This window comes from Juglans microcarpa x Juglans regia, chromosome 5S (genome assembly GCF_004785595.1).
Source record: "Juglans microcarpa x Juglans regia isolate MS1-56 chromosome 5S, Jm3101_v1.0, whole genome shotgun sequence".
NCBI classification, from domain to species: domain Eukaryota; kingdom Viridiplantae; phylum Streptophyta; class Magnoliopsida; order Fagales; family Juglandaceae; genus Juglans; species Juglans microcarpa x Juglans regia.
In genome coordinates this window covers 28,277,452-28,302,777 of record NC_054603.1, presented here as the reverse complement: position 1 = coordinate 28,302,777, position 25,326 = coordinate 28,277,452, and the positions used below count along the sequence as shown (strand labels likewise).

The 25,326-nt window shown below is 35.9% G+C and overlaps 2 protein-coding genes across 2 annotated transcripts; both read right to left on the bottom strand.

Moving 5' to 3' along the window:
- Positions 1-8,561: 8,561 nt before the first annotated feature.
- Positions 8,562-11,418, bottom strand: LOC121266962 (pentatricopeptide repeat-containing protein At3g53700, chloroplastic). The gene has a single exon (XM_041170829.1). It carries the CDS (start codon positions 11,305-11,307, stop codon positions 8,992-8,994), a length of 2,316 nt encoding a protein of 771 aa, XP_041026763.1. The 5' UTR covers positions 11,308-11,418; the 3' UTR covers positions 8,562-8,991.
- Positions 11,419-13,938: 2,520 nt separating this feature from the next.
- On the bottom strand, positions 13,939-17,117 carry LOC121266963. The gene is made up of 3 exons (XM_041170830.1): positions 16,392-17,117; positions 15,140-15,457; positions 13,939-14,644 (listed from the first exon to the last, which is right to left on the bottom strand). Exons 2-3 carry the CDS (start codon positions 15,440-15,442, stop codon positions 14,273-14,275), a joined length of 675 nt encoding a protein of 224 aa, XP_041026764.1. The 5' UTR covers positions 15,443-15,457; positions 16,392-17,117; the 3' UTR covers positions 13,939-14,272.
- Positions 17,118-25,326: the final 8,209 nt, after the last annotated feature.

The following is a 25,326-nucleotide window of genomic DNA, read 5'->3' as shown; positions in this document are numbered from 1 at the left end:
TAATGATGCTTTTTGGTTTTGTTTTCTACGTTCTAGGAAAATATATAGAACCTTGGAATTTTGGTCCTCCATCTTATGAATGTGACTATTGTGAAGCAATATTATGACATGAAGAGAGAACTCAAAAATAAGGATGCCCACTCAAATGAGATTTTCTATTTGTTGTATGGAAGGTCAAGTTGTGTTACCTTTACTTAAGAAGCTACCCTCTCTCTTAGAAAAACTGTTAAGTCCTATGGGTGGGCAACGTTCTTAAAAATTTAAGACACAAATAAGAAGTTATAATGTCGTTCTTGCTATAACTTCAATGGGTGGAAATGTAGACAAGAATATCAATGATGGAGGTAGTCCTTACATCTTTCGAATTAATGGTCAAAATCATCATAAAACTGGAACCCTAAATCCAATAGATGGTTCAAATCCTCGATTTGCACAGTTATATTTCTATGATACTGAGAATGAAGTACAAAATCGAATGGGTGTATTGAGTCACAGCATCTCTAATAAAAATATTGCACCTTCAATTCTTACTGCATTGGTCCAAATGCTTAATGAAATGAATGGATTGATGAAACTTCTTCGTATGGTAAGGGATCATTGCTCAAAAGATAATATTCATCAATGAGACTACATCTTATTAGTTCAAGAACAACAGATGGAAGAGAACATAATTTACCCAATTGTTCTAAGATTGCTGCAATTATTATTAGTGATACTGGTATTGAGGATGCTCATTGGGATATTGTTATTGAATATAAAAAATGTGGATTGAAAATGATTAATGAGTTGCATCCATCATTTATGACATTACAATATCCTTTTCTTTTTCCATACAGAGAATATGGATTTAGGCTTGGTATTTTACGTAGGATTGATCATAGAACTACACCAAGAAAGAATGAATTCATTACTATGAGAGAATATTATGCATACAGATTGCAAAAACATGAAGGAGAAGGACACATTAATATATGACAGTCGTTTATTTCAACAATTTGTTGTTGATGCATAAACATGTATTGAAGAAACCTGGCTTATGTGAATGAGAAGAAACCAACGTAAATTAATGGTTGATTTATATAGTGGATTGAGAGATGTAGTTTTGAGAGGAGATACAACTCCTGCATCCACTTGAAAGAGAATTGTATTACCTTCAAGTTTCACAGGAAGCCCGAGATATATGATTGAGAATTGTCAAGATGCAATGACCATTTGTAGATGGGCCGGTTATCCCGATTTATTTATAACATTCACATGCAATTCAAAATGGACAAAAATTCAAACTTTTTTGTCTAAGAACCCTAGACAGAAATCAAAAGATCGACCATATATAGTCACAAGGTTTTTAAAATTAAACTCGATCAACTTCTATATGACTTGAAACATGGCCAACACTTCAAGAGGGTGCTTTCTAGTAATACTTTCTTTTTTTATCATTTGTTATGTTTATTTGTATCCTAAACTAGACAAATATGTACAGATCTAATTAAACTTATATTGTGTGTTCAGTTATCTACACTATTGAGTACCAAAAGATAGGGCTACCTCAGGCACATATACTGCTCTTTTAAATTATGATGACAAGCATCCAACTCCGACAGAAATAGATAGAATAATATCTGTAGAGATCTGCAGAGTCGGATGTATTGATTTTGTGTTTTAAATATAATATACTATACTTTTTTTAAAGTTTATACACTTTCTATAATAACTAATAACAATTTAATTTTGTAGGAATTATCAGTCACATGCTTATGCAAAGTTGAAAAAATAGACAACAAATTTGGATGGTATTATAGTTCATGCCTTATATGCAAAGCAAAAGTAAAATTCATTGAGGGATTTTCTTGATGTGAACGATGTAAGGTAGAACCAAAACCTATTGTACCAAGGTAATTTTACAAAACAAATCCGGTGTATATATATTCATTTGCACAGACACATATGTGAACATCTATAGTTTAATTAAATGTATGGTTTATTTACTAAGTGTTTAGGTAATTATTTATATATCGGATAAATATGCAACTGGTTAATGATTCGGTTTAGCGTCGTTGGTGCTATTTGATAAAGAGGCTGAGAAAATTTTACGTAAAACTGAAAAAAAACTTAAGAAAAACAAGACCAAGTACAAAGATTATCAATATAATATTTTTAAATTGAAGATGAGTACACAAAGTCCAAGTACATCAAATATTAGATATATCATTATTATAACATATATCTTTGTATTTATGTAGGAACGGAGTGATGATGGTTTCCCAAATGATTTACATCAAATTTTTCGCAAAGAATACATCTTACTACGACTTGATGAGTACAACTTAAAATATGGACGAAAAAATTACACAATTCTACGAATTGCAGGGTTTTTTTTATCATGTTTTGGATTAGATTTTATTTTTATAATGGTTTTATTTTTCATTTTTCAATTTATTTGTTGGGGGATTTTATTTTATTTTTTTGAAATGAAAATGATCTTTATTAATGCTGAAAGCTTACAACATCTCACTTAAAACAGTGGAATGAATATATTGAGGATAATCCTCCAAATCAAACAAGTCTTCATAAAAATTGAAAGCATCTTTAGCAAGGTGATGAGCAGCCATATTAGCACCTTTGTTGGTATGTGTCATTGACCAGGAGACGAAAGAATTCAGAATTCTTCTTGCATCCTCTATCAATAAACCCCCTAAGCTCCAGTTTGATTTGTTCTTCTTCAACAAGATCACTTGCAATGCATCACCCTCTACAATGATCTATGTTAAGCCCATTTATTTGCAAAAAATAGCATCTAACACCAGGGCATGAGCTTCTGCATCAAACGAGTTACCACTTAGACTTCTCGAGGCTTTAAGAGTGCCAATGACTTGTCCCTTAAAGTCCCTAGCAATCACACATATGCCAATTCTGCCTTTTGCACTATTTACAACAGCATCCCAGTTCAGTTTGTATACTCCTTCCCTTGGTTTCTGCCACTTACGTTGTGCAAGTGCCATTTGAATGGATCTATTCTGAGATGGTTGTCTTGAGCTTTTAAATAACTCCAATTCATCACTAGCCTTTCTGAGTAGAAGAGTAGGATGTCTGAAGCCTCTCCCATGAGAAAACTCATTTCTTTTAGTCCAAAGCAATCTCGATATTATAGCAGCCTCCTCAAGTTCCTCTTGTTTGAGAAGATTAATCATATTGTTCCAGATATCAAGAAAGAACTCACTATGGAATACCATCTTTTGGACTTTTCTACAGCTTTGACTCCACACATCTCTAACAGCACCACACTCCCATCAAACATGTCCTGAGGTCTCAAGCTCCAATCTACAAATGGGGCATAAGCTGTCCTCAGCCACTTTTCTTTTCCTTAAATTGGATAGAGTGGGGAGAGCTTCACTGCAAGCCCTCCAAATGAACATCTTCACTACATTTGGAACCTTCATTCTCTACACTGCTTTCCAACCTTCCTAATCCACCCTCTCATTCGATGCTTCTCCCTCATTACTAGTCTCAAGTTCTCTGTGGAGGTGATAAGCACTTCAGACAGAATATTTGCCCTTCGTAGTATGTAACCATACCAGTTTATCTATCCTGTCATAAAGACTAATTGATATGGACTTGATCAACTCAGCTTCTTTAGTAGAGAATAGTTGTTGTAGTGACTCTTCCTTCCACTGCTTCAGATCAAGATCAATTAAATCAACTACTTTCTCACAGCATTCTAAATCAGCTCTAGATGATACCACTTTGTAAGATTGTGGTCTTGGCAACCACCTATATGTCCAAATGTTTACACTTTTGCCATTGCCAATCCTCCAAAATAACCCCTTTTTGAGCAGCTGCAAACCTACATAAATGCTCCTCCAAGCATCAGAAGACCCTGACCCCAGTTTAGCTTCCAACATATTTACCTTCTTATAATATTTCTGCTTGAAAACATGTGCCAACAGAGAATTATTCTCCAACTTTGCTTGGAAAGCATGGCCAAATTGAGAACTCTAGTAGACTTTACCCTAGCTATCCTTAGGATTGTTCTTTGTGCCTCAGTAGCTGTATTCCTGCTAAAATAAATTGAAGTCTTTTCTTTATTCAGGACTTGTCCAAAGGGTTGTTAATACAGTTCAAGAATATGAAACACACGACCCCACTCTTCAGGATTAGCCTTACAAAATAAGAGACTATCATCTGCAAAAACTATATGATTGACTCTGGTAGGACCCTTATCAACTTGAACACTGGTTATGTCTCCACAAGCTTCAGCCTTTGATAAAAGAGAAGATAGTACTCCTGCACATAGAATAAACGGATAGGGAGATAGGGGATCTCCCTGTCTAAGTCCACTAGAAGGTATGAATTTCTATTGAGGCTCTCCATTAACCAAAATGGAATAAGAGATTGATGATATGCAGGATCTAATAAGGGTAATCCAGTGTTGGTTAAACCCCATCTTGGTCATAGCTTCCATAAAACACATTTCTACTCGATCATAGGTCTTACTCATGTCCAGCTTTAGAGACATAAACCCTGTCTTCCCCTTCATCTGAGAGTTCATGGAATGTAGAGTCTCATAAGCCACCAAAATATTGTCAAAAATTAGCCTTCCAGGTACAAATGCACTCTGATTCAAAGAGATAATGTCAGGTAGGATAGATTTTAGCCTATTAGCCAGAGTTTTAGAGACAGTCTTGTCAATTACATTGCACAGGCTAATAGGCCTAAAATCAGCCAATCTCTTAGGATTCTTGACTTTGGGAATGAGGCTGATGAAGGTATCATTGACATCTTGGAGAGATCCACCCTGATTGAGCACATGTAGAGTACATTTGCAGAATTCCTTCCCTACCACATCCTAGTGGTTTTGGTAAAACTGAGCTGGAAAACCATTAGGACCTGGTGAGCCCATTCGATTCATTTGAAAGACTGCTTCTCTCACCTCCTCTTCAGTAAATTTCAACATTAGCCTTTCATTCATGTCATCAGTAATCTTAGTGGCCAAACCATGCAAACACCTCTGAAGATTAGTAGGCAAAGAAGTGGTAAAGAGATCAAAGAAAAAACCTATAAAAACAGCACCAATGTTATTCTACTCAGTCATTATGACTCCATTCTGGTCAATTATGCTTCTGATTGCATTAGATTTCCTTCTTTGACTGGCTTGCATGTGAAAAAACTTGATATTTTTGTCTTCATGCTTTAGCTAGTGCTGCTTGGCTCGTTGCTTCCACCTCAGATCTTCTTCTGCCAGAGAAGGATCCACTTCTTTTTTAATTTCCTGAACTTTTGAAATATGATTACCATCTCCATGCTCTTGAAGCTCTCCAATCCTAGCCATTCCTCTTTTAACTACCCTGGCACCTTGATTCTGCTTAGTTTAGTTCCACTTCAGAAGAGCTCTTTGACATTGCTCAAGTTTGTATCTAATCATGGAGGCCCCATTATCACCCATAGGCCTTTTGCCCCAAGCTGCTTCTACAGTCTTAGAACACTCTTCCCTTAACTTCCAAGCAGCTTCATATCTAAATATCACATTAGACCTTATTCTCCTTAGATCACTCATTTGCATGCTGATATGGAGGGGTGAGTGGTCGAACTTCACTGTAGGTAACACATTGCAAAGTGCATTTGGAAACAAGTCATTCCATTCTTTATTGGCCATGGCTCGATCAATCCTTTCTTTTGTAAACTCATTGCCATGCCTATTATTTGACCAAGTAAACTTCTGTCAGAAGGAGTGAATGTCATTTAGTAAGCAATCCTCGACTGCTTGTTTGAAGGACTCCATCTATCTATAAGGTCTGAATGCTGCCCCAAACTTCTCACTTTGGCTTAATATCTCATTGAAATTCCCAGTGCTAATCCAAGGCATAGGTGATGGTGGTTTAAGATATTTCATAAGTTTCCAACTATCATCCCTCTTAGAAGTGTCAGGATGACCATAGAAACTTGTGAAGATCCAAGTGGGGCCATTCTCATGTTCTTGAACAGTGGCACTAATTTGCCACCTTGTATAGTTGCAAATACTCACTTGTCATTCAGATCTCCATAGTAATGCAAGTCCACCACTGCATCCCAAACTATCTACAGCAAAACATCAATCAAATCTCAGGGTTCTTCTTATTTCTTCCATATGGTTCTTTGAGCTTTTGGTTTCCACCAGAAACACCAAATTGGGGCACTTATCATTAGTCAAAAGGCTAAGTATTCTAATTGTCCGAAGGTTCCTATGCCCTCGCCAGTTCCATATTAATAGACTCATTGCATTTGGCAGGGCTGGGGACTAGCCACTACCAATGAATTGGTGTATTCTACATTCTCATTCTGTAAACATTTACTCCTCTTAGACTCTGAGTTAGCTCCATGTCCCCTTCCTCTTCTCTCCCTTTTCCTACATGCCTTTGGGCTCTCATGAGATATGTAGCCTAAGCTCATGTTTGTGTGGTCTAAAGACATAACATTCTTATCTCGAACCCTCCTCTTCCACCTGCTCACCATGGACTTATTCAGGTTATTTTCAATGCTCATAATTCCTTCACTAGCTAGTATGTTGTTGTTTACTTGAGAAGTTTCTGACCATCCCCGTGCTGAGTTAATGGACTGACATCTAAGCCTCCCTTGCTAATAAGTTCAGAAGTTTCCAATTGAGTAGTCACATTATAACTTTTATCCACATCAGCTCTATCAATTACCCTCTCAGCATTCACCACCTTGATTGCCTTAGATCTTTCAATCACCTTAGATCCAACAGCTTCTTCCTCCTGTGAAAAAATTTCAATTAAATTTCTACCTTCCATATTTGGAGTTTGACCCCTAATATCCGCCATCTCTTCTCTATGGAAACTTTCCTGATATCTTCCTGATTTCTTAGGTAATTCCACTGATTCTGCCACCTCTTCAGCACCTCCCACATCCTTTCCAGAATTAGCCTTGAAACCTGCCACATCATCGTCTTCTCCATGTAGCTCTGAGTTTTGTGCAGTTGTATTCTTCCTCCCTCCATTGCCACTACGACTGGTTTTAGGCCCATCTCTCACCATCGGAGCTCTAAGCCAAGCCCCCTATATTGAGTTTGAGTGTTGCCATGCATGGAACTCGTAGTAGAGTCTACTAAACATCCATTTTCCCCATGTTTAATTATTCCACATTTGAAGCAAAAGGATGGTAACCCTTCATAGAGGAATGAAATCCAGACTTTGTTCCCATCCAAGTTAAGAAGTATCCCTCTCACAAGAGGTTTAGTAATATTAATGGCCACTTTCACCCTTAGAAAAGGTCCCCAACCGATACATTCTTCATCCACATCTACCTCCTCAACCTCGCCAACCTTACTACCAATCTGTGTGCCAATTTCTCTAGTCATGCCTCCGAATGGAATATTGTGAAATTGCATCCATAGCGACTCCCTCTCGAAGATCATGTCTTTCAGAGCCTGTCAACCATCAAACGTGTTTAGACATAACAAGTTACGATCAAAAGACCACGGTCTACACCTTTGCACCTTCAGCAAGTCTTTCTCATATTGGAACTCAATCATAAACATGTTCATGCTAACTTCCTTAAACAGCACTGTTCCATTCAGTCTCCAAACCTTTAACATCATGGACTTGAAAGCTTCCCTATTAATGGGTCTATCTGATACTACCAGACCTATCAAGCACTACTTTCCTCGTCTTCTAACCACTACATTTGATATCAAGATTGATCTCATGTTGTTCCTCCTCTGTCACACTGAACGTACTCCACCTTTTGATTATTTATTCAGCCATTTGACTCTTCTCCTGCCTAGTAAACCTCCTTACAGCCCTTCTCAATCAAAAGACTAGAAGCCAAATCTTGCCTACCACAAGAGACAAAGCTCCTCAGCACAAGCTAGAATTAGGACGTGAAACATAATGATTAAAATGTTTTATACATAGACATTTATTATTGATACTAATTTTATTTTAGGAAATTATTGTACACATCAACTCAAATACACAAGAAGATAATCATAAATATGAGGTTCCATCCAAGAGGAGAAAAATTCAGGAAAAAAAAAAATTATGTAGATTGATGTAATATTTTCAAATATAATCTTTCTATATGTAAATTAAAAATATAAAATCTTGTCTCGTACTAATTGTCTCTATTTTAGATTTGTTTAAATTGAACAATCATATGTATATTACATTTTCAATATTGTAAATTGACCATTAAATATTTATCAGTAAAGTTGATTCTTTTTTATATGCATGCTTCATTTTATATATATCTGACATACATTTTTTTTTATCCATTTTTAATGTATTTATATATTGACCAATTATTATTACTTCTTAATTTTGAATAGTTGTGATAGTGATTATGTATAGTGTATATTTAAATATAGATCTATAAAATCCAGCGTAAATAACAGTCTGCGCATTGCGCGGATTATAGACTCGTAATTGGTAAATAATGAGTTATGTATTGAAGAGAAGGGACTAGCCTTCAACATGTAAAACGCATGCTTAAGAAGCAGAAGCTATCAGGATTGCTGGACTCATCCTATTTTATTCTCCGCGTAATATAAAATATAACACCTCGTGAGGTTAAGGGGAAGCTCAACTATGTAGATGGGCAATTTGGTTGTAACCTAATACAAGTTAATTGCTTAGCCTGAAGGCTTTATACGTCATTACTAGAAAACCAGAGCCGGGAACAATGGTATATCTGCAAAGAAATGAGATACAGGCCAACTTAACACAACAAAAATAGCTAATCTTCATCTTCCGCAAATATTGACAATGAAGTCGAAAGAGAGGGAATTTCCTCCACAAGGCAAACCAAAAGACAATATTACTACTTGGTATTGACTCAATCTAGTATAAGTCAAACATCATCTTCTAAAATCCCTTCATAGTTTGCATTACCCTTACAGAGATGACCTGCTGGACTGAAGGGTAATCCAAAAGCTTCAGATTAGCAACCAGGAAGAGCGGCCTTTATCTTCCTACCGTTTAGTGCAATAGCATTTTAATTTCATCTTCGCCTGTATGCTTTTCTGGGATATTGGCTATCTAGGATATCTCCAAGAGTTGCTAATGCATCTTGAAATTTACGGATTTTGAGAAATCCCCTTATCATAGAAACTTCACCGTCTGAGAAGCTGGCTTTCTCCATGACCATATCAACAAGCTTAAATAGTGTGTCCTCCATGGATAAAGCACAAAGTCCTTCAGCCAGATACATGAATGATGAGAATTCCGGGATGAATCCTTTCTCCATCATCTCAACCATAAAATCAACAGCTTCTCCAATTGGTCCTCCACCATTGCAAAGCCCACGACATACAATTTTATATGTTATAGCATCTGGAGGGTCCCCCTTCTCCACCATTTCTCTAAAAAGCATCATGCCCTCTTTTGTTCTCTTTCGTTTGAATAATGCTTGAAGCACAGGATTATAAGCCGAAGGAGACAGGACCATTCCTTTCATCTGAACAGTTCTGAGAAGCCTATTTGCAACCTCAATTCGACCTGCCCTACACAGGCCCCCAATAAGAGTCCCATAGGTTACAATGTCTGGTTCACAGCCACTTGTGGTCATACTTTGAACTATATCTGCTGCCTTTTTAATATCCCCCGCCCTGCAGAAGTACGTGAGCAGGGAATTGTAAGTGAACTTGTCAGGCTTCAGTCCTTCCATTATCATCTGGTCCATAAGCTGAGCAGCCTCTTCCACCCTCCTGCTCTTACAAAGGCCATCAATAAGGCTGTTGTAGGTCAGCGAATTTCTTGAAACCCCTAGGAGTTCCATCTGATCAAACATCTCCTCTGCATCCTCAACTCTCTTGTTTTTGCAGAACCCATTGATCAAAGTGTTGTATATAACTACATTCCGTGCACAGCCACTTGACTCCATTTCTTTAAGCAGGCTCAAAGCTTTCTCAAGTTTCCCTAGAGAACAAAGGATGTCAATCAACATATTGTAAGTGTATTCATCAGGTTGGCACCCTTTATTCTTCATCTCCTCAAACACTTCCATTGCAGTTCTATGATTACTGGTCAAGCAAAGACCTTGAATCAGAGAGTTAAAAGTACAAACATCAGGTAAAATTCCCTTGCTCATAAGAACACGAGCAAGTTCAGTCGCCTCTTTCACTCGGTTCTCCTTACACAATGTGCTAATTAGAGTGTTGTAGGTGACAGTGTTAGGGGAACAATCCCTCGAAACCATCTGATTGAGAATTTCCACGGCCTCTTCAGCTTCACCCAATTTACACAACCCAGAAATCAAAGAGTTATATGTAAATATATCTGGATCAAACCCCTCTTGAAGCATTACGTCCATAACCTCTAAAGCATGTTTGGCGTGCCCTGCCCTGCACAAACCATTAACCAATGTATTGTACGTAAACTGATCCGGACGGAAGCCCTGACTGGACACCTCCTGAATAAAACTCAACGCTTCCCCAATCCTACCTTCTTTACAAAATCCATTAATTAAAACATTAACTGTCACACCGGTACATGGGCACCTAGATTCCACCATTTGTTCTCTAAATCTCAACGCACCACTCATATTACCTTCCTCAATGTACCCCTGCATTATCGTAGTGAAAGTCCTCTCATCGGGTGATAAACCATAGCTTGGCATCTCTTCCATCATCAAAATGGCCGGCCTAATCTGATGGGCTTTACAAAGACCCTTTATCAATATATTAAATGTAGAAACGTCCGGCTTAATTCCTCTACGAACCATACTTGAATGCATATTTTCAACCAGTTTAAGCTTGTTACCATCAACAAGAACATTCAACACGAAATTACAAAAATGCGTGTCGGGTTTTAGCCCAAAATCATCTTCCATCATTTCCACAACACCAAGAACTTGATCATATAATTCAAACTCGGCGTAACTTTCAATAAAAATCAAGAAAGTACCTGCGCTAATCTCACAGCCCGCGAGCTTCATTTCTTCCAAGATACTTGTCATGGATTCGAAAGACCTCGCCTTCCCAAGTTTACGAAGAATCTCTTCGTATACCGACGAGTCGGGTGTGAAATTGGGCTGCTTTGAGGCCCATTCGAATATGCTAAGTGCTGAAGACTCGTCGCTCTGGCGACGGAGGGTGTCGAGGAGTTGCTTTGGGGTGAAGTCTGGAAGGAGCTGATGGGTTGGAGTTGAATCAGAGAGCGGAGAGGGGACTGTGAGTTGCTCGTGGTGTTGTGCGGAGGCGAAGGATATGAAGAAACAGGAGGTGGGTTTGCGAGATAAAAAGAGGGATGATGGGAGTTGGTGGTGGTTTATGGCATGCGGGAGAGGGAGAGACAAAGGAAAGGAAGACACAGCCATTTGGGCAATTTGACAAACATGTAACAACGCCAGGAGAGTTCAAACTTTTAAGTGCCAAGACGAAGCTAGGGACTTCCAGTAGATAGGATTTTTTTTTTTTTTAATGAAAAATCCGAAAAAGACTCGGTTTGTAATTGTATGACGGAAACGGCCGTAGCATTTAGTAACCTTTGTAATTTGACGTGTTGGGTACCGAACACCCCGTCGTTTTCGTGTACGAGTAATAATACTTGTAAAAATCCCTAATATTATCAGTATTATTTGAATTATTTATGTGGTAATAATGAATAGATTGATTTATTAATGTGAAATAACTGTAACACCCGACCCAGTCAAACTCATTTTTTTTTTTATATTTCTAGAAGTACAATGTAGTGCAAGACTTTTATTTTGAACTCTTTAAAGAGAGACTAATTAAGTCTATTTTAATTAGATGGTATTTTTGCTTTGTATACTTTAATAGTTTTTTTATATAATTATGTTATACAAGTTTATTATTTTATAATTTGATCTCATTAGTAAATAAGTTAGATTTTGTGTTTTGTTCGGACTAATTATTGGGGCATTGATGAATTTAGAAAATGTGACGATATTTTAGGATTACGTGAAGTTATGTTTTTGAAGAATTAAAATAGGTCATTTTAGCATCTTAGGCTTAAATATTGAAATATGTATTGGATTGGAAATTTATGAAAATTACATTATTATGTATAGGTGGCGATTAATTATTGTTCGACATTTTTTAGGAAAATTCTAAAAAAGCTAAGAAGTCTAGGTAAGCGGGATTCCTATGTTAAACTTTGCATTAAAATAAAATGAGCTGAGGTTGACTTTTTGAAAAATATACATATTTGGTTATGAAAAGAAATTTGAACTACCTCAGTTATTTGTTCTGCATTACTCATGAGATTCTGTTTAAGAAGAAAGTATTTTCTGTTATGAATGGTGTAGACATGAGTTTATTTTTTACATTCTGTTTCTAAACTTTGCCAAAGAGAGCGAATATGAAATTTTGTTCATAAATTTTGTTTTTGTAGTCTGATTTTGTTCTGCTCTGAACATGTTATGTACTCTGATATGATATGATGTGATTTCTGAAAACCTCTGGCATAACATTCTGTTTTTGTTTCTATTCCATTCTGACCTTACCACGAGTGTAAAACTGTGGCCTCTGTTCGGGTTGGCACCAACTTTTCTGTTTCTGGTGCATACACTTTGGAAACAAAGTGGTTTTCTGCATGATCTTTCCTATGGGCACACACTCAGGGCTCCGAGAATGAATAAGGGGAAGATTCACATTTTGTTTCTGCTCGGTTAGCTACCGAGATTTGCACAACCCTACCATGGGGGTTAAACATGGTATATGTTCTGATGTGATGAGATAAGATGTGATGTTTCAGTTTATGCTATGCCAAAGAGATTTTGATTATGAATATTTTCGAACTTTTGCTTTAATATTTTTGATAACATGTTCTGACGCTGCATTTTGAAAACAATATTCTGATTCTGCATTTTGAAAGAAAATATTTTGTTCTACATTTTGAACTCTATAAATGCTCATGCTTACACACTAGTATATGTCATCTGCTTACTGAGTTATTGATAACTCACCCCTTATCTCTATATAGTTTTCAGATAATTTTGATAGTTCAGCTAGAGAACAAGAGTATGAAGTTTTAGCAAGGTGTGATGATCGTAGTGGAATAAGTGTCTGAGGGTACAAGTACTTATTTGAGAGTCGTAGTTAGTAAACTGATTTATTTTCCAGGTATTTTGATTTAATGAGTTAAGGATATTTTTGAGTTTTTGAAGAATTTCTAATTTATGTTACTGAGAATTTCTTTGTTGTCCCCATGAAAGAACTTAGATATTTAGATTGATTAAATAGATTAACATTTTATAGAGTTTTCTGGATTTAATAGTTGTTTTATTGAAATTGATATTAAATATTAAAAGCCAACTCTCTAAACCTTCGAAATCGGAGCGTTACATAGTCAAGAATTTCCTACCTTCAATTTAATTCTCTTCTCTCTCTCCGACAGTTCATTTCTTCTCCAAACTCCATTTTTGACAGTTTGCTCTAGCAATTATATTTATGACCAAGGTTCCCAAATCATTTTCCTTAAAATACGAAATACAGTGTGTTAACTTTGTTGCCATATTATCTGCTAATAATGGGTTCTATTTCTGAAAGAAAAATAATAGTTACAGTCGTAAATATGCAAGCACCGCACAATCACTTTGAAAAAAATAAATAAATACAAAACTCATGAAAAAAAATATTAATTTTTTAATAATAAACTCTACTCTTTTTCAAAACGATTGCATGATACTTGTACACTCTACAACTGTATGTAACATTACTAGACTGAAATTGAATTTTCTAAATAAATAGAACCTTGATATGGCATAAGAGATTAAACTCAAAGAAACGAGAGTTTTGCAGCATAAGCCAGCCCCATCATTCAAAACGCAATCAACCTAAAAAGGCTAAAACGTAAAATTGGTGCAAAAAAGCCATAATTCATGGTAAAGCTGGAAACTGAAACATTCCCACTTCCAAACATCAGGATTCAGGACAACCCTTCAGCTCGCAAGCCTAAGAAAAGCCAGCAAAACACCGGTGAGCACTGAAAGTAGAATTGTACCAGTTTTTACGGAATCAAAAGGAATATATGTTACAATACTTAACGCTAGGCAGAACTCTCTCATCACAAACAAGACATGGATTACAATTCTACTCATGACAATACAAACTTAGAAATCAAACTGGCTCTATTTACAAAGCATCACACACAATATCTCAAACCAAGTCATTGAGGCTTATCACCAAAGCGTCAACAAAACTTTGCATGTGGCATCCACTTAGTTTTTAGTCCATCAAAACTAACAAAACCAACAAGGTGAATACTTATTTATCCACACACTGTCACAAAAGATGGGATATATCCAACAAAAATGTGACTCACGAAGCTTCTCCAACTGAATAGTGCACCTCGGAGTGTGATTTCTGACGGAAGCTACTTCCACAATAGGAGTTGGAGCTGCCAACTTCAAAATTACCAAATTTATCAGGAACTTTGGAGGATTTGCGTGTTTGCTTCTTGTCTTTGCGACCGCCTCCTTGTGAACAGTTACCCTTCTGCCCCTTTTTCCCATTTCTCTTTTCATTTTTCTTGTTCTTAGACTTCTGCAAGCTCTTGCTTTTGACTGAGTGCGAGACTGATGTGGGCGTTGGGTCATACACATCAGGAGCCCATTTCACTGTCAATTTCTCCTGCAGAACCCCTTCTTTCCCACGGCTACCTTTCAGGGCAGATACAAGCTTCAAAGGAGTCTATGATATTGAAAGATCCAAGGATAAAGTGCCAAAAGAAAGGGGAAAAATCAGTTTACAATGAAACCTGGGGAAGCTGAAAGCATATCAAAATACGAACCCAATAAGCAATTTTTTTTTTAAAACGCACATGATTCTGCCACGTCTCACACATTTGCAATCTATTGCTAAAACAAAATCCAGCCAAAATAACAAGACAGCAAAGATTATTGGGATAGAAAAGTGAGAGGTGCTTTACCTATATAAAACGAAAAAAGAAAAGAAAAAAGAAACCAAGAGGTGCTTGCATGCATATATGTACATATACACATGCTCACAACACAAAAGGCGGCTCGGGGCAAGGGTCATCAAAAGTGACACCCACAACAGCAAATGTGCAGTCATATTTCATACTTTTGACTGACAACAACAGGGTATCCTACTAGTATGGCAAAAGTGAGAAACTCAGAGGTGGAAAATCGAAAACACAGAGCTATACCAATGATGAGAACTTACAGGCAAAGATATGGATCGGGAGTATGCTTGATCCTTGGATTCCTCAGAAAAAAGGTCATGTGATTTTCTTTCAGTTTCCTCATCTGAAGAACTAGCAGGCAACATCATATTTGATGATGGAAAGGTTACACACTTGTTTAAGCGCTTAGGGGAAGCAGCTTGGCATATTTGATCCTTTTCACACAAGTCTTCCTCTCCCTCATGCCCATCAGATGCAGAATCTGTCTCCTGAGCATCTTGGATATTTAATGACTTATCAAGAGCATCTCCAAGGACATTTAAATCGCAAAACTCAGTGTCCATCGACAAAATCAGGTTCTACAAGCATAAACAGCAGCACATGCACATTAGAAACATCAAAACATAGAGATATACCCCATTCCTGTAAAAGGGACGAAAGTAGAAAGCTTGAATCTCAAAACAATTTCTAGTAACAGCCCGTACAAAAGTATGTTCTAAAGTGCGTTCTTAAATAAAAAGGGGGGAGAAGTACAAAAGTTCTGCATGTGTATGGAAGAGAACAAAAAGTTTGCCAAGAAGTACTAAAGTTTGACGGAAGTATAATGGTTGAATGCCCTCCTGGACAAAGAGAGAGCTTTTACCGCTCTCCAAGAGATGCAGCTTGGTATCTGAATTGACTGAAGGCCAGCATTTAAGGGTATAATTAGAAAAATTGAAAAACCAAGATATCACATTGGAAACAATACAAACTAAAGGAGTGGAGGTGCATCTTACCCAATAAGTTACCCCGAAAAATCCCATTGTGGCACATAAAATGTAAAATTCATATCTACGTCCCAGGAAAAAAGTAATAGTGATGAGAAAATTAATAATATTCCATCAGAAAAACTGATCGGTGTTCAAGGTACACGATAATCACACTTAAGAAACATTTACATCACTCCCAATCTGCGGTTTTACATTTCATATAAAAAATACACAGAATTCGTAAAAGTAAAAATAGAGACTTTCGAATGCACGCATTTAATAACATTCTCAGAACATCTCTTTTGATATAGGTAATAACATTCTCAGAACATAACATGAATAATATTCGAAGTCATAAAACAAAACAATACAGAACAAGATAATCGGATTATTATACAGATTCATTAATGTAAGGAGTTTAAAGGTTCTCATCAATACTCATGGAAGTCAAAATCCTGGTCTTAACACATATCAGTTAAAAGCATCTGCGGACAAGAAACTAAATATGCATCGAAAGTGTACTGAAGTTAACAAATAAAAGTACCTTATATGATTATATCAGAGCTACGGCAAACTCGGAACGCGTATTTAGAATTTTACCAAAAAGCTACAAACTTCCGCAATCGTTATCACCCCACCCAAAACCAGGGGAAGCAAACTCTTAAATCCTCTCTCGATCTGCGATTCACCGACAAAGTCGGTTGCAATCTCGTGCAGGCCACAAAGAGACGAGAAAACCCCAGGAAATATCACTAAAGAAAAGGAACTTTTTGTGGGGGGGGGGGGGGGGGGGGGGGGGAACCTAATGTTAACTAAGATTACCACGCCGATCACTCTTTTCGAGACGTTTCAGACGATGAGAAGACGATCCACCGTGGAAGGAAGTCAATGAAGGAACGAAAGGACCCATCAAGAGTTGAAGGGGCACGGAAGGCATATTTGCTATGCTCTCCGAAACCCAAAACAAAAACCCTCAAATCTCTTAGCCACGATGGCGATGAATCAGAGACAAGAAGATCGATTTAGTGGCCGGGATACGGAGAAATTAAGAAGGTGAAAAGGCCGGTGGTCTGAGTCAGCGAGTTAGCAGGCGATCCATGGCGCACGTGAGGATTGTTTCATTCTGCGTTTTCGGAGAATGGATTTGCAGATTTGGATCAGATCAGAGAAATGGCGGATTAATAGAGGTTGTAGGAGGGGTGGAATTGTAAATTCAAGGAATATTTGGGTCAACTCTGTACACGTTTTCATCTGCTAAGGGCTGGATTGGGGAGGGAGGTAATTTTAGATATTTTATAAATAATACTGAAAGAATAATAATAAAATATTAAATAATAATAATAATAAATAATGATAAAATAATAAATTTCTTTACACTCCACTGCCGAATCGTAAGTCAGGCACTACCAAAAAGTCATCATAAAACACGGCCGAGATTGATAGACAGATTAATCAACGGACGAAGGTCGAGTGAATGTCCAGGATTTGGTTTAAGTGGGAGGAGCATAGACTGAAAGCTCCCACTTTCAGTTAGCATTTTAGCCGGCCGGTCCATTTTAACTCGAACCTTATGCAAAAGAGAAAACCTGGGCAACAGCCCATTTGGGTATTTTAAAAATCAGCCCGCCAATTAAAATGCGACACGTCAACTTCTTACCATCATTACTATGCATTCCACTCAATGTTTTGAATACTGTACTAAAAGTTGTACCAGTCAAAACACTGAAACGAAATGTTTTGATACCGATATCGTTTGTGTACCATTTCAGAATAATATTTCGGTACCGATACCGTTTCAGTACCAGTACCATTTTTTGTACCATTTTGGAATAATTTATACTTGGATAAATTATATATATACAAGCATTAACTGTATTCCAAAATAACAACAAAATAAGTCATAAACTCGATATTTCTCAATACAAGTCTTAAGTTTTAAGTTACAACTAACATAAAGTTATAAACACCAACATTATCATGATAAAATCATTAATGTCACCACGTCATCAAACATACTCATTCTCATCAAAAAGACAAAAAGGATCAGGATTCGACATATTAATCAAGATATTTTCATCACCGTCATCAACATCAACACCAAAATTATCATTGTCTTCCTCATTTAGTGAGGCTAATGGCTCATCAATACTTGTCCAATCCAAATCTTCTCTATCAAGAAGTTCAGATTCTTCACCCACTCATTCTTCCATCAAATCAATGTTTTCAAGATTGATTGGATTTAAAGCATCTCTTCCTTTTTTTATGCTCCTCTCAAAATAAAATCAAACATAAGTAAAAATGTTATATATTTTTCAACAGTGAAAACATTAGTATTAAAAAAATTTACCTCTCTCTCAGCTTCAAGTTATAACGAACAAATACTAAGTCATTCAAACGTTTATGCACTAATTTATTTCTCTTCTTCGAATGAATAAAATCAAATGTGCTTCAGCTTCTATCACATCCAGTTGTACTACAACATCGACTTAGTACTCGAACAACAAACCTTTGAAGCGTTGGAACCTCGCAACCAAATTGGGTCTACCATGCAACTATAACAATAATGCAATTATTAATTATTAATTATTAATTAAATACAAGTAAAAATAAAATAAGATAAAATTTAAAGTAAAAAATCACACTATTTAACAAATGATATTGATAAATAATAATATCTGGATTAATCTTATCACGCTGGCGGATTGCTAAAGAATGTCCAAACTCACCTACTACATTCTTATACAAGTCAAGTTCTGCAATGATTTTGTCTTGATTATCGGGATCAAGTTCCATCTTCATAACACAGTTGTTGAAACCTCTTACAACATCATTTTTATTTTTAAAGTTGGGGCTATAGCAAATTCCAGGGTTAAGAAAACAACCCGCCGCATGTAATGGACTGTGAAGCTGCCTATCCTATATAGAATCAATAATCTTGTTGAATGGACTGAATAAACTAATTTTGTTATTGCATCTTGCTTTTATGTTCTCTTTGGCTCTTTCCATTGCATCATACAAATATCTCATCTCATCCCTGTCAACAAATCGTAGAACATGAACCAAAGGCTCACTAACTTTAACAATAAATTGACATTGAGCTCAAAACTCTTTATCTTCTAAAACAATCTCAGCTATCTCCTTCCCTATGTTGCTTTTAGAATGACTTGATACAATCCATTTATCACAAGTAAACATTTGTTTGAGTTCTTTCTTAAACAAGAGCAAGCATTGGATACTTAAAAAATTTGTCACAAACCTTATAATTGCAGGACAACACAAATCATGACCTTTGGTAAAGTCTTTTCTCATCGATGCCAAAACCCAACCATAGTTATAAATGAACTTTGTTATCTTTTTTGCCTTTTTTTATAGTATCATCAATAAAGGAAAAATATCATGGATCAGAAAAATTCTCCAACATTAAGTCTATGCAATGAGCTGCACATGGGGACCAATAGAAAGAGCCATACTTCTGTTGTAACTTTTTTCCTGCAATTTTATAACTTGCATCATTGTCTGTTATAAACTGTATAAAATTCTTGGCTCCAATTTCTTCAACAACCTCATCAAAAATATTAAACAATATTTCAACATCTTTTCTAAGGCCAGATGTATCAACAGAATTCAAGAACATTATACCTTTCAGACAATAAACTAGAAAGTTGATTATTGATTGTTGCTTCTAGTTTGTCCAACCATCTGTCATTAGTGAACAACCGGTCTCATTCCAAACTTTCTTAATTTGTTGCAAATAATTTTGAACCTCATCCACAACCATTTTTAACAAATTTCCTCTCATCTCATGTAAAGAATGGCCTTTGAATCCTGACCCGATGGCAATCATGGTATCGATAGCTAGTTGATAAAACTTGGATTGAGCCGCATTGAAAGGCAGATTAGCATCATACCACCAGCGTGCTACAACCATCTTTGCTTTTACAATCATTTCATTTGAACACATAGAACTCTTAATTGAAGGTTGGGCCCCAGGAGTTGTTCTTGGAGCAAAAAATCTACTCAATTCCTCCACTGACTTTCCAGTTCCAGAGTCTTTCGACTTCCCATTACCTTTTGAAAGCTGAGATTGTCCCTCCATATTATTACTATCATCAATATCATCAGATGTTAAATCTATATCGCCTCTAATCTCTGACCTTATTTTTCTTTTTTTCTCTTTACTTTTTTTCATTTCATCAAGCAACTCCTTCATTTGCCATTTTACATCTTCAGAGACCTTTTTACATGCTTCTACATCGCCTAGAATCCCAGCTAGATGATACTTCAACCGAGTGATCCCGCCACCTCTAATTATTTTATTATAATATAAACATTCGGTATTATTTCTTGCCCCTGGCACTACACTTGCTTGGGCCCATGCTGGATCTTCTGATCTTACAGGAGCAAGTGTTGGAGTTGAAGTCATACCACCGCTTGATTGATAACTAGACATTTTTAACTATTAAAGTATAAAAAATTAACACCTATAAGGAAGCCATTAAAAAGAAACTCATCAAATATAATCTACTTAGTTTAGCATTCTCTTTTGGATAAAGAATTGTTTTTTAGCAAAACTGGATTAAAGCTATTTAACTGATAAGAGATTCAAACATATATAAGAATATAATCTAAAATATCTATAAAAATACAAACAAACACTATAACAGTATAATCTAAAACATCTATAAAAATATAATCTAAAACATCTATAAAAATATAATCTAAAACATCTATAAAAATATAATCTAAAACATATATAAAAATACAAACAAACACTATAACAATATAATCTAAAACATCTATAAAAATACAATTATGATTTATTTATCAACAAAGTAACAAAAAAATAATCAAATTAAGTCATTAATGAACTGATGGAGGAGACGAAGGTTGCAAGCTGACAACGACGATGCAAGGCTGCGAGCTGATGGACTGCTGGGCTGTTGGCTGGCTGTCTGGGACTCAGGTGCAGGGGTACTGCACAGTGCACTACTGCGTGAAGCCGACTGAAGGAAATGGTTAACAGCAAATCGAAAAAGAGATGAAAACCTAAGTTTTATGTTTACGTGAAAGTACAAACTTGCCCCTAAGAGTTTGCCAAAATTTCGAGAATGCCATTGCATCAACCCAGTTACCCAGTAGCTGAATTTTGTACCGGCCGAAATTTGTGTTTCAGCCAAAACATCAAATACCGGCCGGTAAAATCCCCAGTACACCTGGTATTTTGACCGGTATGGAATGCAGATATTACCAGTACCGGCCAGTACGACAATCATCGGCCGATACGGTACGGTACCAAAAACAGTGATCCCACTACACCCGAACAGTTCATCTGACCTCTCCTTTCTTCCTCTTCCTTTTCCTTCTTCCTATTTGAACCCACCACCCGATGACACCCACTCCATACCAACCCAAACAATAATTCCAAGTAAATGATAGCTATGCTTTTCTATTCTTTTCAATTTCTTTATTAGACCAAATTAGTACTCTTCAAAAAATTATGTCTGAAATTTTTACAAATTGTTAGTGTCCTCAATTTCTATTTACATTTTCTAACACATTATTGTTTTGATACATAACAGGAAGGGGTGAAACAAGAGAAAATCCGGTGAAAAAAATAAAAATTGAGACTCTACATCCAATGCAAAAGAGAGAAACAATAATGTGTTGGTATTGTGCAAAAATCAGTGGGTGCTTACAAGAGAAACAAAGTGAAGAACTATGTGTTGGTTTATAAAGTTCTTATATGCATTTTTTGGTTTGGAAAGAGATAAAAAAGAGACAATGTGCAAAAATCAAACCATTAGTGGCGGCAACGGCAACAAAAATAGCTGATTTCCTTCTCGGAGGAGTGATTTTATAGTGATTTTTGAGTTTCTGGAACAAAAATAAACTTTGGTAGTGCTGGAATGGGGAGGGGAAGGGGAAGAGAAATAATTATCTGTTTTTCTTCTATTGTAAACAACCTCTAGAAGTTGACGTGTCGCATTTTTACTGGTAGGCTATTTTTCCTCCAACTACAATCAGGCTGGTCCAAAGTGGCTCTGTATCCAAAATGCCCCACCTTTTTTGGTCTTTACATCTCTTGCAAATTCCTTCGCTTTTTCATTTATAATGCTATACATCAGTCACTATTTACTTTCACATTTTATATCTATAACTCTTTTTTTTTAGAGTGTGATGTGTGAGGTAGTGAATAGTGGTTGATGAGAAGAATTTTTCTTTATCAATATTCTCAAACTTTCTTTAACAAAAAAATTGTCAGTGAATTTTTGTTCTTTTTAAAAAATTCTTTGAGTAAATTATTTACAAATTGGTGTAAAATTCTAAATTTATTGATTTTTATTTTTAAAAAAAGTGTTAAGTCTACGCACAAATTTTAAAAAATATTTTTTGCCATTTTTTTAATTGTATATGCCTAAGTCTTGCTCTTATATTTGATACCCTTTGAGCATAAGATGCGATTTTAATACTTTCTTCGTGAATTTTGAAATTGTACTTTTAAAGTATTTAGGGATGAAATTCCATGTTGAACTTGTTCCTCAAGGTTTCATTAGATCCTTCTAAACAATCTAAGGTCTTTATGCGAAATGATTGAAACCTAAAAACTTCATGCGTTCTGAAAATTTCTCCTAACACACTATTTTACCAACTTCTCCATTATGCTCTCTAATTTCATTGGTAGAAAGTGTCAAGACTTGGTAATCCACCTTGTAATCTACAACGACTACAAGAATTCTATAGTCTTTTGATGTTGTGCTTTAACCTGTCAACGTGTTTCCATCATTTAGACATCTTGCCACATGAGCAAAAAATAAAGGTTAAAAAGGCCCTAGACAATTTTAGACTAAGAAATCACAAGTCTTTTTATTTATTCATTGCTATGCTTTTTTCTTTTTCTTTTTGAAAAAAAGAAGAAATTTTTCATTCAGCAAATAGAATTACAATTAGCAGCCACTTGTAAAGTCAGGAACTTCCTCAACAAGGATAGTATCAACACTTAGATTCGAAGCTTGCTTAGCAAGACAACGAGCAACCTGATTGCCCATACGTTTTACATTACTCACTTTCCAAGCTAACATAGATGATAGCAGTATCTTAGTGTCTTCCACAAGTTAGCCCCAAGGACTCAATTCTCCAAAGACATTCTTAGGCTGCGTTTAGTTGCAAGACTCAGTTGAGCTCAGTCTAATTTTAAACTGAGTCTAACATCCAAACACTCAACTCTCAAATTATTAAATTGATCTCAACTGAAAACCTCCTTACACATGGGACTTACAACCTTTTTCAACTTAACACATCTTTATAAGTGGGACCCACAACTTTTTTTAACTTCTCATAAAAAGTATTAAACTCATCTTAACATCCAAACACACTTTAAACTCAATTTAGATGGGTTCCACATAACTCTCTCCACTACTCAACTCATTACTATTCATATAAAATTGAGGTCTACTAAGTTCAGCTCAACATCCAAATGCAGCCTTAATAGCATCTATGATTTGCCTAGCATCACCTTTCAATTCCATTCATGGAAGCCCCATTCCAAAGTGAAGCATACCGCTGTATATGCCCCCCAAGCTTCTGCTATTATAGGTAAAGGACAAAGAGTTAGGCTACTCTGCCACCCAGAATAGTCCACTCAACGTTACCGCATGTTGTTTTGGATTTTTTTTTTTTTACATTTTTTTAATATATTGAAATATTTTAAAAAAATAAAAAAAAATATCTCAATACACTTAAAATCACTTCCTTAATCACTAAGTAAAAAAAAAAAAAAAATTTGCTCAAGCGATCAACTTGAGCGGTAAATGTAGGAGGCAAAGTAGTTTTATTCAAGGACAAAAAAATCTCGGTGGCATACTTGATGCAAGAACTTGACCACTAGGATCCCTTACAATAATTTCAATACCCATCATTTGTTTTGGCATATCTAAAATTAAATCCCAATTAGTTTCCTTTGGAGATTGCCAAGTAGATTGGATAACTGGGCTATGGCTAACACTGTGGTTCTCAGCACCTTGAAAATAATGAATTCATTCAAAGACAACACTAGTGTTGGTTAATGCATTAGGATGTTGAATTTTCCTTTATAAACTAGTTTATTACTGCGGAGCCAAATAAACCTTGCAACACATTACATGAGTTCCAAATCTAACTTGTTGAGTTTCCTTAAAATCAATGAAAAAACTGCAGAAAAACTACCTCCAACATTCGAAAACTTCTGCAAGCCTCTAGGACTAAGACTCCAAACATCTGAAGAAGACGGACATTCCCATAAAATATGTATAGTGGTTTCCTCAGCTGAGTTGCAGATTGGATAGATGGAGTTTTTTTATTTGTGCCTTCTAGATAAAATACTTTGACTATGTAGGATATCCCTAAGAACCTTCCATACGAACTATTTGACTACATTTGGAACATTCAATTCCCAAATAGTTTGCCAATATAGACTTAACTCTATTAGTAGCAGAAGCACTCCCCCCCTATCTTGATGTTGAATATTCACTTGAAGATGGTATGCAGAAAAAGAATCATTCTTAGTACCCTCCACAATAGCTTATCATCTCTACCTAATGGACTCATAAGCAGTCAAAAGATCTCTTTGGACTCATAGGCAAGTAGACTGGATATTATGTTCAGTGTATGCTTATGTGCACGTTTCCAATCATCTCCAAGAGAATCTCATTTTACTGTTGTTAAACATATTCTTCGATATCTTGTTGGCAAATTTGATCTAGGATTATGGTATCCTAAGCACACATCTTTCGATCTAATCAGCTATTCATATGCAGATTATATTAGTTGCAAAGCTGATCGAAAAAAGTACTAGTGGAACATGTTAATTTTTAGGTCATGCACTTATGTAGTCATGCACTTATGTAACAACCTAGTCCAACAATTTTAAAGTTGAAATATTGATAATTTTTATTAGACCTAAATTATATTTAATGGGTCATATTGGATAAGCCTACGAAAGATAAATTATTAAGGTTGATTAGAAGTTTTATAATGATCAATAACTAGGTTAAATCTCATTTATTATTTATTGAACGAATTAGACTCCTTTTAAAATTTAAAGACCGACCATTAGAAATTTATTTCAATTTAAAATCATCACTAATTAAAGTCTCCTATGCAGTCTTCATTCATTGTCAATCTTATATTGAACGAACTATTAGATTATGTTTTTAAATTCAAACTCTTTTTTTGAATGATTACAACCAAGTCCAACTCAAACTCCTCGGCACCCTCTCCCAAATCTATTTATAAATATCTTCCTTAAGTATGTTATTTGGAAAAAAAAAAAAAAAAACTATAAACCTCCATATGTGTAGCATTCGAATTCCAGATACCCAATTCAGCACCATGCGTATCCCACATTCACCACACCATTAGCCGACTGCCTCATTCCTTTCACAACATCCCTCATATTTTCTCTCTCCTTCTAGTTCACGTGATCGATTTAATGTGAAAATATT

What these genes read in the sequence shown, in the direction of transcription:
- LOC121266963 (XM_041170830.1), bottom strand. Translation starts at nt 15,442, where the DNA reads ATGGACACTGAGTTTTGCGATTTAAATGTCCTTGGAGATGCTCTTGAT. An exon ending in CCCGATCCATATCTTTGCCT is followed by an intron (nt 14,645 to 15,139) that starts GTAAGTTCTCAT and finishes TCAATATCATAG; the next exon opens with ACTCCTTTGAAGCTTGTATC.
- LOC121266962 (XM_041170829.1), bottom strand. Translation starts at nt 11,307, where the DNA reads ATGGCTGTGTCTTCCTTTCCTTTGTCTCTCCCTCTCCCGCATGCCATA.